This window comes from Antennarius striatus, chromosome 19 (genome assembly GCF_040054535.1).
Source record: "Antennarius striatus isolate MH-2024 chromosome 19, ASM4005453v1, whole genome shotgun sequence".
Taxonomy (NCBI): domain Eukaryota; kingdom Metazoa; phylum Chordata; class Actinopteri; order Lophiiformes; family Antennariidae; genus Antennarius; species Antennarius striatus.
In genome coordinates this window covers 17568219-17583422 of record NC_090794.1, presented here as the reverse complement: position 1 = coordinate 17583422, position 15204 = coordinate 17568219, and the positions used below count along the sequence as shown (strand labels likewise).

The 15204-nt window shown below is 46.1% G+C and overlaps 1 protein-coding gene across 1 annotated transcript in view; it reads left to right on the top strand.

Annotated features, from left to right (window-relative positions):
- rev3l (REV3 like, DNA directed polymerase zeta catalytic subunit) overlaps window positions 1-15204 on the top strand; it is a 52548-nt gene that overhangs the window by 31390 nt on the left and 5954 nt on the right. The window contains exons 9-23 of the mRNA XM_068343161.1: window positions 1955-2097; window positions 2221-2349; window positions 2643-2880; window positions 3731-3873; window positions 5148-8934; window positions 9941-10830; window positions 11055-11140; window positions 11307-11432; window positions 11610-11802; window positions 11908-12019; window positions 12112-12227; window positions 12516-12634; window positions 13348-13466; window positions 13647-13788; window positions 14007-14251. Of these exons, the coding sequence (XP_068199262.1) occupies window positions 1955-2097; window positions 2221-2349; window positions 2643-2880; window positions 3731-3873; window positions 5148-8934; window positions 9941-10830; window positions 11055-11140; window positions 11307-11432; window positions 11610-11802; window positions 11908-12019; window positions 12112-12227; window positions 12516-12634; window positions 13348-13466; window positions 13647-13788; window positions 14007-14251 (6588 nt within the window). The remainder of the gene's footprint in view (window positions 1-1954; window positions 2098-2220; window positions 2350-2642; window positions 2881-3730; window positions 3874-5147; window positions 8935-9940; window positions 10831-11054; window positions 11141-11306; window positions 11433-11609; window positions 11803-11907; window positions 12020-12111; window positions 12228-12515; window positions 12635-13347; window positions 13467-13646; window positions 13789-14006; window positions 14252-15204) is intronic.

Genomic DNA, 15204 nt, shown 5'->3' with positions numbered 1-15204 from the left:
GATCAAGTTGTGAATCCAAGAGCTTTTAGCAGCGCTTTCAGTTTGTCGTCAAAATGTGATCATAATGTAGACATCGGACGGGTGTCGGTGATCTTAACACTCAAAGAGCTCTGCCGACCCCTGAACTAGGACAAGCTGAAGAAACTGAAACCATGAATCATTTGTTACCAGCTGGCTGAGCCAAAACCAGCCGACACCTGCATTGACTAGCATTTTATCGGTGGTTTATTTGTGCGTTTTACTTCATTATTTTCTGGTGTTTTATATTAGGAGGAAAATGGAATCTTACTCTGAACTCTCACATGATGAAATACTTCTTGGAGAAACCACAAGCTGCAAACAATAGACAGTTTGTTTGTTTTTTAAAGCGATAAAAATGATGATCAGTTACCAAAACCTTTGCTGCAAATCAAGTTTGTTCTTTTGGAAAATCTTTCCCAGGCTTTTGATAGTCATCACACAAGTGTTCCTGATTTAAATGTTATAAACGATCCAGATTCAAACATTTTATTAATCTGATATTCTCATATAATGATAAAAAGGAGGAAGTGAAGAACCTGATTGTCAGATGGCGTGTTCCCTCTGTCTCCTCATCTTCCTGCATCACTCAAGCTCAGCGAAGCATTGTGGGTACGGACAGCGAGGGGGGGGGGGGCGTGGCCTCGATAGCAAAATGTGTTAATCGCTGCGGTAATCGTACGACGCCTGCCAGGCTTCCTCCCTTGTTGCTTCTGAAGTCGTTAGCTTGCAGACTAATTAAGAGGCAGCCAGACAGCGGCACGAGCGCACCGACTCTCAGGAGGCCGCTCTTCACACAGCCCCACAGAACAAAGTCTCTGAATGACAATGAGACTGCAGTAAAAATCTCTTTCGCTGTGCTCTGAAATGCAGGAGAACTCAGAGGATCCTCGTTTATCGGTTCTCACAATCATACGTGATCACTGGAGCAGGGAGCCTCTGTGAAGTGAAAGTAGATGCAGTGAATAGATGGTGGTTTTTGTCAGCCTCCGTCTCTGGGATGCCGGGATCACAAGTAGATCTGTGCAGCTTCACCGGTCCGACCCAACGTTTGCAGCTCGCTTTATACCAAAGTGTCTAAAGTTGAAAGCTGAACGTGCCGCTGGAGCAACAGGGGGTTTGAGTCGGAGCTCGAGGGCGTTGCATATTCAGTTTCTCACGCTGGATGTGGGTTGAAAACTTCAAGAGCTCAAGACTCTAATCTTCAAGTCTGTGCAGTTTCCTCCAAAAAAATATTCTTTCATAGTTTGCATTCGTTCTGGAGCAACAGCTGGAATTATTTTCTCCATCAGGACTGCTCCTGTGAAATTTGTTCCGCTTGCGAGAGGTGGCTGCCTGACTGGTCTACATTTTAATATTTCAGTGTCACTTTAGCGATGAGTTGCTAGGCGATGCAGCAGAGCAGCGTGGGTAAGGGAGCGTGATGGGCAGTTTGTAGCTGAGAGCTGTCTGGAGGGTTACAAAGCCCAAGTTGGCCGCATGCCCGTTTTCCATTCATATTCCCTTTCCACCACACATGTACACACTCTAATATGCTCACACTCACACACACACACACTCACACACACACACACACACACACACACACACACACACACACACACACACACACACACACACAAAACGACCTAGACAAGAGACAGTGTCCACACATAAAGCCATTGTATGCAGAGTGTGTGTGTGTGTGTGTGTGTGTGTGTGTGTGTGTGTGTGTGTGTGTGTTTGTGTGTGTGTGTGTGTGTGTTTACATACAGTAAACAGAACACTCGCTCTGATGAAGACACACACTAAAGAGATGCTAATGAAACATGTCTGATGCCAGAAGGTCCTACTTACCTCCGACTCTGGATCCTCAGAGAGAACCTCTACGTAGAAAATTAATTCTAAAATGTTTAACGACGCCAGTCGTGACGGTTCTTTCTGTCTCTCTGCTTAGCACACAAAGTTTGTCTGTGGGTGATGAGGAGGAGCGTGAAGCTTCCTCGGGTGACTTTACGATCCATCCTGACCCCCTGAGCGCTGAGGGTCTGGCATCCATCCCTGCTAGTTCTGTGGAGGTGCACAGGGACTCACAACCAGGTGAGGAGCGCCTTCAACTATTACCACTGTCAAACAGACTCATGGACATGAGTATGTAGAGTCAAGCTAAAGGCTCTGACTCTACATGTGTTTTTTCTCCCCACCCGTCTCACATCTCCTCAGACTCCACGACGAGTAGAAATAAAATCCCAGAGGAGCCTGTTGTTGATGAAGAGGCCATCCTCACCCTCCTGGAGAACAGTTCCACCTTCCTCCCACTCTCCCAGACATCCAACCACTCACCCCTGCTAGGTAAAGTATAGGCGCACCTAAAAGCCTTTCATTTTCTCAAAAACCAGCAGTGCGCCTTATTGTCCGGCGCCTTATATATGAAAATGTTTTAAAATTATACCGTTTGTTGAAAGTGCGCCTTATAGTCTGGAAAATCCTGTATTTGCTTAAAATACGTCTTCTACGATGTGACTCTGCTAATAGCCTATGAATGAAAAGTATAAAAAGAATCAAAGGCCAATTTATTACGTTCATTTGGTGTTTTTTCCGACCAATTGATGTAATGCCTTCTAAATGTTTTGTTGCTCACGCAGACAGCAGCCAAGACCGCGCCATCATTGATTTACTGGCGGGCCTGGAGGACGACGGTTTCTGCAGGACACCCATTAGGCAGAATTCCCAGTCCCAGTCACTTCCTGGTGCCAGGAGCTACCACTGCAACAGCGACGAGGAGGAGGCCGGCCCAGAGCTGGACGAGGAAGAGGCTGAGCTCAGTGTGACCATGTCGCAGCGGTGGGACGATGAACCTCCAGAGAGTTCGTCCTTAGCGGGGTTCGTTTGTCTCTGACATATTAGAACACAGACGTTATGTTCTGCCCTCAGGCGCTGTTATCTGCATCAAAAACAGCTTAATTTAAAAATAAAAGGAGAAAGATCTGTCCCCAAAACTTGTTCTGGTAAACTGAGATAAACAAAATGTAAGTATTCTGAAACAGAAATGTCTTCTTTGCTGTTAATATTGATGATTTTTGTTGAGTTTTTGCTCAGATTGTGTTTTTAGGTCGTTCATTGGAGGGATTTTATAACTACAACTGGTATTCTTCTTATTCTTACATGTCGTTCTTCCTTTTAGCTGACTGCTTGTGCCTGCACACTCAAAAGAATGTGTCTTTTTGATAATTAAATTGCAGTTGGAAAAGCATTGGTTTGCGTAGGTGTAGCCTTTGGCTGTAATAACGATAAAGAATCAATGCAATCCAACGTTGGTGAAAATGAAACTTCTAAAACAGCCAGCTGAAAACAGACTGATGTTAAGCAGAGCAGACCTGGTAGGAATCTAACAATGTAATCTATTATTCTAACTGTTAATGTCATTCAGACCTGTCAGAAATAAAGAACCTATTGGTTTAGTCTGTTACCAACTCCGAACAGATTTGTTGGCAAAAAAACAAATGCATATTTTAAAATATCTTCATTTAAGCAGAATAGAAAAGCAACTTTTTGGAAAGATACAAAATATTGAATGTTTTGGGTATAACAGCACCATTCACTGAATACAACACAATGTATTAGAATGGAGGTGAAGCCAGCACACACCCAGCTGTCAGCTGGAGGTGGAGTTCAGAGGGATGGGTTAGGGTTACAGCGTTTTTAATGGGCGCTCTGTCCTCTCTGTATTCAGATCTGGTGTGAAAGAGCCAGAGGACGGCTTCAGTGATGAGCAGCAGGAGTCTTCTGATGAAGACATGGAGTGGAGTGGTAATAACTCTCTGTTCGCTAACCTGTCAATCTCCCAGCTCGACGGGGCTGCAGATGAAGGCAGTGGTGAGTCGTCTCTTTCTGAAATGAGTTTGCTGGGGGCCGATCACACACCAGCTCTAGGCTGCACGCAGCAAAACATGTTCACTTGTTCACACCTCTGTGGTCACCTTTGTGCGTGTTGACCTCCCTTCTATATGAAGCTGTTACAAACGGCTTTTCATGAGGAACACACTTAACCTCAAAGAAGTAGAAGATTTATTATACAGAGCATCATGTTCCGTGAATGAACCTACACTTGGTTGTGGTGATTCTTATTTAAATTGGTAAATGAGAAGCAAAATTTTAACGTACCTGTACGTGAGTGTGAGGAACAACTAGATCGATCGACAAGACCAACAAAGTGGACAAGAAACAGTAGAACCTAGAGATACCAGTTCAATCCGTTTTGTGACTCAGACAACATTTGTAATGGAAGTGTTATACTTTATCAATAACTGAAATAAAGACTCAGGAGCAGCAGCAGAATGACCGGCAGCCAAAACGGGAATTCTGTCATTTGATTCTCAGTACGTCAGTGCAAAGTATAAGATCAGTGGGGAAACAGCACTGTACTCATATACCATAACTCTTTTGTACCTCACAGGTACACGTTTGTGTGTACGAGTGTGTGTGTGTGTGTGTGTGTGTGTGTGTGTGTGTGTGTGTGTGTGTGTGTGTGTGTGTGTGTGTGTGTGTGTGTGTGTATCCCGTCTATCCGCTTTTACACAATCAAGTTCTTACTGCCAAAACTGACTTGGCCATCTGTTTGGACAGAGCGACGGCTCGTATCTCTAAATACTTGCATGTCCAGCAGCTCGTATCTCAAGGTTCTACTGTACTTTAAATCCATATGATAGATCACACATCGAAAATAAAGCTGACTGGTGTCCATCGATCAGGTCAGAGGTACAGTACGTCAGTGTTTTGTGTTGCAATGGTTACTTGACCTTGGATTTGTTGCTCCTGCTTTGTATTTACAAACCGTCCTATGCTACACCAGTTGATTGACCTTTATGAATGTGAACAGCTTCTGTACAACTCCCACTTCCTCCAGTGTTTCAACCACATACTGTATGTAGACTGAACGAAGTAGACATAGAGAAAAAAATCTAATTTAAAGAGTTTAGGTGCGCCTTATTGTGCGGAAAGTACTGTGCATTACTTAATTTGTTAGCTTTCTCCTGCTCAACTCAGGGTGACATGAAGAGAAACCAGGATGTAAGAGAATTAGATATTTTAAGCCACTCCTTGCTGCTAGTATATTTTGAGCATCTACTTGTCTTCTTTTGCATCTGTAGATTCATCCTTGACAGACAGCGGCTCCAGGACACAGTCTTCTCTCTTAGTCACAGAGAAGATATTGAGGAAAAGGAGTCCCTTCTCAAGGGAGACTGTCCACCCTGAACACAGACCAGTTCATGTGCTGGATACTGATCAGTCGCTTGACAAGCACTTTCAATCAAAAAACAGCCAGGACAGCGGTAGTGAATGTTCAACAGGGTTCAGAGTTAATAAAGAAATCCCGTATATCCCACCAGTCAAACACCCCATTCCCTGCCAAATAGCCACCCACCCGGAGGTGTCCCCCATCTGTGTAGACAAAGAGGACATACAGCCCCTCTACCCCTATGACAAGAAAACTTCTATAGCTTTGGAAAAGACAAATATTGAAAGTTTCCCATTTGGAAATGGAAACGTCACCAAAAACAGGAAGAAGTATGGCAGCATAAAGAATGTAGAAACAAATTGTCTGTCCATTCTTCAGAACCACAGGACCTTCTCTCTTTGTTACTCGGAGATGAGAAATTGTTCGGCAAAGACAGAGCTGGAACTAAGCCAGAAGGACAGGAAAAGCCCCATCCTGAGGAACATCTCCTCATCACCATCACCCATGGATGAAGATGAGTTTCTTGATCCTCAGGAAGAAGAAATGGGCCAGGACAGTGAGGAGGGTGACGTTGGTGAACTCAAAATCAGGTACGAGGACTATCAGGAAAACAAGACCGAGAGGACTATAGTGGCCCAGCAGGAAGCACACTACAAGTTCTTCCCCAGCGTCATCCTCTCCAACTGCCTCAGTAGGAAGAAAACTGGGAGCAAGAAGATGCCTGATTCCTCCAGTGACCTAGGGCAGGCCCAGCCTCGCAGATCTAGGCTAAAAATGAATAAAAAAAGGTTGGGAATAATTGGACATAGAAACAAGTTGGATGAAAGTTCTGCTGCTGATAGCCAGGTTTGTGCTGGCCTCACTTTAATCACACCTACTTGTCCATTGATGGAACCAGAGGCTCCAGTTTTAGAGGATAGGCCGGTTAATGAGCCTGAAACAGTTAAAGAGCAACAACTTATTAAAGATGAGCAAACTAATGATGAAGAGACAATTGCAAAAGAGAAGCCAGAAAGTGAGAAAAAGTCTGAACAAGGACAAACAAAAGTCCTTTCAGAGCTGACTACCACCGCTGTTTCTGATATTTCTGGAAAAGATATAGATTTGGCAGAGGACAGGTTAAACCCACTGCAAGATTTATCAGCTAAATTCACCTGCACTAAATCATCAGCACTACCTGGTAGTAAATACACCCTGAGAGCTAAAAGGAAGATGGTCTACGACGGCGAGGATACAGAGCATTCAGGGGCCACTCGTAAAAGTCAAGGCTCCATGAAAGAACGAATTAAGGACAAGAATGTCCTCATTGGACAAGAAGTAAAACACCAGAAACGTCGAAAGAAAGAACCTCCTATCATCATCAAGTATATTATCATCAACAGGTTCAAGGGACAAAAAAATATGCTGGTGAAGATGTCTAAAGTAAATGTAGAGGAGCAGACGGTGCTGCTGACGCCAGACAAGGTGAAGCATTTCAATAAACTAGCGCCTCTTAAGGATTTTTGGCCCAAAGTACCAGAATCCACTGCTGTCAAGTTTCCCATCACCGAGCCAAAAGCCAAAAAACACCCCAAAAAAAAGGCAAAGGTTTACACCACGAATAAGAAAGCCGTTTGCAATGCCTCCCAGTCTCAGGTCAAAAAGTGTGAAAGGGTCAAAAGGATAAAAGGCAGTCGGAGAAACCAAGTTCTACCTTCTCTGCCACCCCCTTCTCCATGTTACTTTGAGCTAGCGGATGACCATGGTGTTGAATATACTGATGTCATGGTAGAGTTGGGCTATCTCTCCGATAGATCCCCCAGCCCTACAGACTCAACACCACCACGCTGTTGGTCTCCAAGTGACCATCTCATGGAAACCAGGAGTTCAGAGCAGCTGATAAATCCACTGAGTGATCCCTGTCTTAGTTCTGTTTTTCACAAGCCACACACATCGACTTCAAACACCCGAAAACAAAATAAGCGTCAAACTGCCAAACCTAAAAAAATTATAGACACTAAAAAGAAAGTGAACAAGTCTGCTATGAAGCGTCCAGAGCGAGAGGACCCCAAAAAAGACAAATTGAAAAAAAGTGGTGTTGCTGCTCCGAGGCAGAGGAAGACAACTAAAGATACAGCTGAAGAAGTTGTCAAGAGTTCTCCATGCACAAGACAAAGGAAATCTCGCAAAAAGAAAACCGAGAACCCCAAAAGCCATGATACGAATCAGGACGGCTCCCAGCCCCTTCTGCCTGAGGATGAACTTCCCCTTTCTGAGAGTTCCTCTCAAGACGTCCCACCATTCCAACAGCCAGTTAGGAGCGATAGCAACAGCCAAGGCAGTTCCAACACTGAGTCTGTAACAGACTTCTTGTCTCAGCCTGTGAAACCAAAGGTGGAGGACTGTGAGACGTCCATCATGGAGGTGAACCAAAGCTTTTCAGCACCAGTTCAGGTGAAGCAGCAGGGTTGCCAAACCACTGTAGTAAAGACAGAGGCCTCACAGGAATGCTCTTCTTCTCCACCTTGCCCAGTTGGTAGACCTTTGCTGGATAATGGTAAAGAAGCCCAAGTAGCACCAACCTCCCAACTCTCAGGCCCCAAGAATGGGGAAGGTCCTCCTGTGTCTGACACCCCATCTGGTTTGGCTGTCCTTAGGCAGCTTCTCCAAAGGAGGCAGCAAGGACAAGCCCTTCCTTTACAAGCGGTCGGTACAGCAGGTCACTCCAGTTCCTTACCTCAGGCCACAGCACTTCCAGATTTGTCAACGAAACCAGCTAAATCCAGAAGTGCTCCTTCCACTGCTCCTCGGAAACTCAGGGTCCCAAAATCCACCACTCCCAAGGATAAAAAGCCTAGAATAAAGAAGGGCAAGATAAGCAGCACTCAACCAAGTCCGTCAATGAAGCAGGAGGGCAAAATGTCAGACGATTGCCCCATCTTCCTGTCGGACCCAGAAAATGGCAACTTCATAGAGAACAGCTTATCACCGGAGCTCCCACACAACTATAACTTTGATATAAATGCCATTGACCAGACGGAGTTCTTGAGCCCATACAGTGGCAGTCAGTTTGTCCTCACTGATAAAAATTTACCCATTAAGTTCCTGAGTGACGTCAGTCAGGAAGCGCTTTCTGCCCAGGTACCAGGCATTGAGAAGAAACTTGATAGGCTGTTTGGTTCAGGGGAGGAGCTACAAAGAGGTTCTGACTGGCAACAAGCAAGACCCGTCAGCCCTGACCTGTTTGATAGACCGGACACTATGGGTTCTGCACTGAACCACCTGACATTCCTCGACTCTGAGAATGTTAAGAACAGAGAGTGGGACTTGTCTTCAGGTAAAGCCCAGACACTAAGCCCCTTTCAAGACTTTCACTGTGAAAGAAAAGATTTGCTCTTTTCCGTCTTTGACCCTTTGCCTTTAACTTCTGCGTCCTTCGTTGACCACGAAGGCTCCCCAACCGGGGAGTTTTTGGAAGGCATTGATGGGCTAACGTCCACCACACCGAGTAGCTCTCCACGCTCCGTCAGCTCACTGTCCCATGTGAGGACAAGCCAGCTGCCCCGGGGGGCAGGAAGTGGAGCCCACATTCTCAAGCCCCTCATGTCCCCTCCAAGTCGGGATGAGATCCTCAGCACTCTTCTGGATCTGGAGATGTCAGAGGCCACGTTTCAAGAACCGTTCTGCAGCGACCCAGCAGACGCACCAGGGAAACCAATGTAAGACTGTACACCAGCAGCACAAACACAAGTAGAACAACATAAAATCAGATATATTGTACAGTCATATACCTGTACATTCACAGATAAGTTATATACAGGTAGTACTCAAGATACAAACATCCAACACCCGCCATGTTCAACTACTGGAGATCTCCGTAGATTCAGATTTCACGTAATGTTAAAATGACTTTTCACCATCGTTCACCAACATGGAGACTGAAGACAATTCAGGTCAGGTTGAAAGTTAGAGCAGAGATGTAGACGATAGACTACCTGTCAGAAAACTGTCACCACCTGCTGTTAGTTCATATTTTATTATTGACGGGTCGTCGTCCCGTAGGAACTAAATGATGTAGGAACCAATGTTGGCCAGGTCGGGTTTCGGTCTGGAAGCATTAACTGACGCTAACGTTGAACTTTGAATGTTTTTCTATTTAACATTAACTATTCGTGGAGTTAACTGAAAAATGTAATGAAATAAAACAGAGTTATCAAACATAAAGGGGCGGGTCTGACTTTTGATGAGCAGCAAGTGACTTTAGCGCGTCATTCAAGTCAGTGTTGTGGAACATCTCAGTGGATTAAAGCTGGGCTGAGCCTCTACACCCCCCAGGAGAAAATTCATTCAGCAGAGGTAGAGATGGTAAAGTTACATTACGGTATTTTAGTATTTAGAGTAGTGATGATACTTAAATGACCTCAGATGGTGATTATAGTTTGAAATATAATAAATAATGAATTACGAACAATTCATCTTATGAACAAGCTCTCAGAACAAACTGTTCATATGTCGAGGACTACCTGTAAATGATGGTTTGACTGAACGGAGCTGGTGGTCTGAGTGTGTCTAGTCTGGCTACAGCCAGTTATTATTGCAATTTATTTATACTGTACATACACTGTATATATAATACATCATTCTGCAGTTGAGATCAGTTGCTATTGCATTGTTTGATAAGATGTATATAAGTGAATTGATCACTTTCTTTCCTCGTTCGTTAAGGGAGGTTGGGGGCCGTAAGCTGCTGGTGGGCACCAGACTGGTTAAGGAGCTGGCAGAGTTCAGTGGGGAACTGTCTCTGGAGGGCCTCCATTTCTGGAAGACAGCCTTCTCAGCCATGACACACCCCGCCATCACTTTGACCTCATCTTCCCAAGACCAGACTGCTGAGGCTTTGGGGGTGGGCAGAGATCACCCCGAGCTCGAGCAATCCTCAGGGGGTGACAAGAAGGTTGTCCTTCTGCCCTGTAGAACCCCGCCTGCTAGAGAGCGAGTGCAGCTGTGGTTGGAAGCCAGGAAACAGTACGAGAGTTTATGTAAAGCCAGAAGAGACGGCGAGCTGCTGAAGACGGGGATCGGACTGTTTGTGGAGGGCAAACCAGTGAGAGCTGAGCAGCCGGGGGCTTCCAGTTGTCTCACGTTTAGGAAAGAGCTCAGCGAAAGGCCGAGCAGTATCAGGACCAAAAGGAGAAAGAAAAGCAACCTGTCCTTAATAATATCTCCTATGAATCAGTGTAAATCCACAGAGGTGAGTCCCGTTTCAGAGGGAGGGAGTGTGACGTCTGAGCAGAGGGGAGGCAGTGAAGTGGGTGATGATGCAGATGATGAAGAGTCTCCAGAGCTGCCTGTGTGGCAGCAGTCCTGTCAGCCCAGCCCTTCAGGTTTAGACCAGCTCAGGTACAACAGAGAGAACTCTCCAGACCCACAGTCACCAGGGCCCTCCAGGTACAAGGAGATACCAGAGGAGGATCTCAGTCCCTCGTCCCCCCATGATGATAACAGGGAAGACGGAAGAGCGAGTCCCCTCCTCACTCAGAGTACCCCTTTTTCAAGGAGGCTGCAAAGAAGCAAGGCAGATCTGGAGCCGGTGTGCAGCACGCCCATATCACATGGTTAGAACACCTCACACTGTTGGACTCTGTTGATATCGACTGTGAGGGTAGATTTCAGCTAATATAAGCTGCTTAGCTAAGATGTGCTGGGATTCAGAATGTTTCACCTGCTCTATATCTTTAAAAATGTACAGTTTGGCAGTAACTTGTTAGGACTTATGCATGAAGTCTTGTTAGAATTTCTGGTGAACTCATGTCTGATCATCCTGTTCTTCCTCCTGCAGAGGATCCCACGTCGCAGAGACTCCATCAGAGGAGGAGAGGCCAGGCGCGCCCACTGAGACGAGTGTTACTGACCACTCAGATGAAGGTCAGACCACAGCTAGTGATGACTTTACCACAGAAACATCACAGTCCTCAGTGCTTGGGGAAAAGGGTTACAATACCAGTGTAGAACAGTGCATGGAGAGGATTGCATGCTCCTTATATCATGAATGAAGTTTCTCTTGAGTTCAGTTCACTTTCTTTTTCCACAGAACCAGTTTGCTGCTTTGAATGTACCAAAGAAAGATGATTCTCAGATTGAAGGGCCGAGCATCGCCAACTCCTACGGCTTCAGAATCAGCATGCAAAACCTGCAGGATGCCAAAGCGCTGCATGAGGTCAGCTGCAACGTTTCAGAACCCAATTCTTCATTCAGACTCCGTATATTTTAGAAAGGGAAAATGCAGTTATTCCATTATATGTAATGTGGATGAAGGAATAGAGTTAAATGGGTACAAACCATCCTTGTCTGTGTATTTTGATGAATGTTTCCTTGAACCCTGGTCCCTGTCCAGGTCCAGTACCTGACACTGATGGGCATGGAGCTCCATGCGAGAACCAGACGTGACCTCGAGCCCGACCCCGAGTTCGACCCCATATGTGCCTTATTCTACTGCCTCTGTTCTGACGCCCCCCTGTGTGATGCTGACACCACCCAGCTGACAGGCGCCCTCGTGGTGGACAAAGACCATCAGAGTTCTAAACAAGGTTGAAACACATTTTGTCACAGCTTTGCTGGAAAGGAGGGATGTGTTTTTGGTTTGCCAACGCGATTCAATAAAGTGTATTAAAGCTCCAGACATGTCGCCTCAGGTGAAGGAGGAGCAGCGCCCCTGCTGGTCAGGTCAGGCGTCTCTGGGCTGCAGGTGACATACGCCACTGATGAGGAGCAGCTGTTTCAGGAGCTGGTCAGCATTGTGAGGAGGTACGCCAGCAGCGTTACTGTACACACACTATATTGTGGTGAAATGCCAGCCTGAGGGAACGCTGTGAGACGCTGTGGCCGTGTCGTGTCAGGTACGACCCCGACATGCTGGTGGGCTACGAGGTACAGATGAGCTCCTGGGGTTACCTCCTCCAGCGCGCCGCCGTGCTCGGAGTGGATCTCTGTCAGCAGATCTCACGGGTTCCAGGTGAGTGTTTTAACCCCTCCAGCAGGTGATCTGCAAACATACATCATCCATCTGAGACATTTGTTTAGATTGCCATCATTGTACAGCAATGGTCCCCAATTTTTTTGTCCCCGCGGACCGGTTTAATATATTTTCATGCACCAATCCTTAAGATGTGGCAGATAAATGCGACCAGATAAATGTGTGTGTGTGTGTGTGTGTGTGTGTGTGTGTGTGTGTGTGTGTGTGTGTGTGTGTGTGTGTGTGTGTGAATGGCTCCCTTCTAACTGTCTGTCTGCGTGTCCTCAGGCGACTCCAAAGAGAACCGCTTCGCCGCCGACAGGGACGAGTACGGAGCCGACACCATGACTGAGATCAGCGTCGTGGGACGCCTCACCCTCAACCTGTGGAGGGTGATGAAGACCGAGGCAGGTGTCCCAGCACGACCTCACCCCCCCCCCCCACACACACACACACACAAGCTGAAGCCAGCCACGAGTGTGAATGCGGTTCCTGTCACGTGTGCTGAATGAGCCAATCACAAAGAGCCGGTCCAGACGGTCTCACCTGGCGCTCTCAGTCTCTCCACTTTGGATCCCTGCTGTCTGGATGCTGCCAGCCATTCAGCTCAGTGTTTTTGGTTAGATGACATTTTCCTGAACACCCAGGGAATCCCCTCAGTCGCAGGTTTTCACTTAAGGCTGGGTGTAAAATCTGGTGTGAGCAAACAAATCAAACGATTTCAGGAATAATGTGTTTTTTTTCAGAGACGCTCCATGAATTTTCTGGGGCAGTTTCTCATAAAGGAGTGACGTCCAACTGGGAGACAAATACAGAGAATAAGTAAATATTTCAGTTACACAATAGAGTATTTTGTTCTTATGAAACTCTGGATGGCTTTACATCCTCATGGGTCCAAAAAAAAGAAACCCCATCTAAAATAGCTTTCCGGAGCCCTAACCTGTGTTTAGTGGTCACAAGTAGGTACTTTAAATGTAAGGGATCGCAAACCAGATTTGGGAACCGCAATCGTAACGACTTTGGTGTGATGTTGTCGACGTGGAACGCGACTAACAAATGGATTGTGTTCAAAGGTTGGAGGAGGTGTTCTGATCCTCTTTTTATTTGTTTTTCCCTCCAGGTGACGTTGAACAACTACACCTTTGAGAATGTGGCCTTCCATGTGCTCCACCAGCGCTTCCCCGCCTACAGCCCTCGCACGCTGTCGGACTGGTTCGACCACAACACAGACCTCTACAGGTGTGTCCTCAAACACGTGTTGATGATGTGTCCATTTATGACACACCTGTTTATTGGTCTGCTGCGACGCAATGCATTCTGGTTGTTGTAGGTTATAAACATTTGAGCATCAGTAACTACCCGTCTCTGGTCATTTGTATGTGTAATAATTGTGTGATAATGCTGCTGTGTGTGTGTCAGGTGGAAGATGGTGGACCACTACGTGAGTCGTGTCCACGGCGCCATGCAGCTGCTGCAGCAGCACGACATCGTCGGCAGGACCAGCGAGCTGGCCCGGGTGTTTGGGATCCAGTTCTACCATGTTCTAACCCGAGGTTCACAGGTAGCAGCAGATTACAGTCATTTTTTGCTCCGGATTATGAGGTGCACTGTCGGTTTTTGGAAAAATTAAAGGCTTTTAGGTGCACCTTATAGTAAAATACTATGTAAAACACTGTAATCACATCACACACTCTGATTGGTCCATAGCTAAAAGAGCATTCTATTTATTCTCCTACTTGTGTAAAACGTTGCTGCCGTCCTTCCCTTCTGTGTTTTCAGTACCGCGTGGAGTCCATGATGCTGCGCGTCGCCAAGCCGTTGAACTACATCCCCGTGACGCCCAGCGTCCAGCAGCGAGCCCAGCAGAGGGCGCCACAGTGCCTTCCTCTGGTGATGGAGCCCGAGTCGCGCTTCTACAGCAACTCGGTGATCGTACTTGACTTCCAGTCGCTCTACCCCTCCATCGTCATCGCGTACAACTACTGCTTCTCCACCTGCCTCGGTCACGTGGACAGCCAGGGAACGTAAGGACGCCCACACACCCACACACACCAACACACTCCAGCTTGTTCAGGTTCCAGGTCCACAGAGAACGCCTTCCACTGCTGCTTCCCTCCACTCATTATTTTTAATGGAGCACGCTGAGAGACTTCTTTTTTTTTTTTTTTTACGTCTCAGAACAGTCGCTGCTGCAAGTTTCAGGATTTTTTTCGGATTACTTTAGTTGCATAGCAACAGCAGGAGCAATGAACACTAGTTTCCAGCATGCATTTGTCGACTACTTCAAGGTAAACAGAGAGAATTCTGGCTTCATGCTCTCCATCCTAGAGGGAAAAGTATAACAGCAGTTTGGAGGGCAGTGGGTGTCAGACCCACATCAGCTGCACGACTTCACTGTGACTATGGAGCCATTATGGTGACATAACTTTATAAATGTGTTGAGCGTCGTGTAACTGGACCTCAACTTTTTTTAATGAGTATTGTCAATTTGTAAGATAATCTCTATAAATATGTGCAGAGATTTGAACACATCTGAAACTGTGGTTCCAGAATCTGATTTATAAATGTTATTTATTATTATTTATCGTTAATATTTTATTATTATTTATTGATTAGGGTTTGCCCATGTGCAAACATGTGTAAATGTGTAGAAAAGTCGGGAAATATGTGTCTAGAGGTTAATGTATCGTAGATTCAAAACTGCAGTCATCAGCTTCCACTGGTGAGCGGTTGTCTTTACACAGATTTACACACGCCTGGGGGTCTCAGTGGCTCTTCAGCCCACTTCTCACCCATCAGGGGGCATTTACTGAGAGGGTGTTGTTCTGCCCGTAATGTCCTGTATCTGTTGTTTTAAACCACATGTGTCAAACTTAAGGCCCGGGGGCCAAATGTGGCCCACTACATCATTTATTGTGGCCCATGAGAGCATAAAAGGTCAGGGGTGTCTAAAGATAAACAGGTCAAAAGTGTGCTT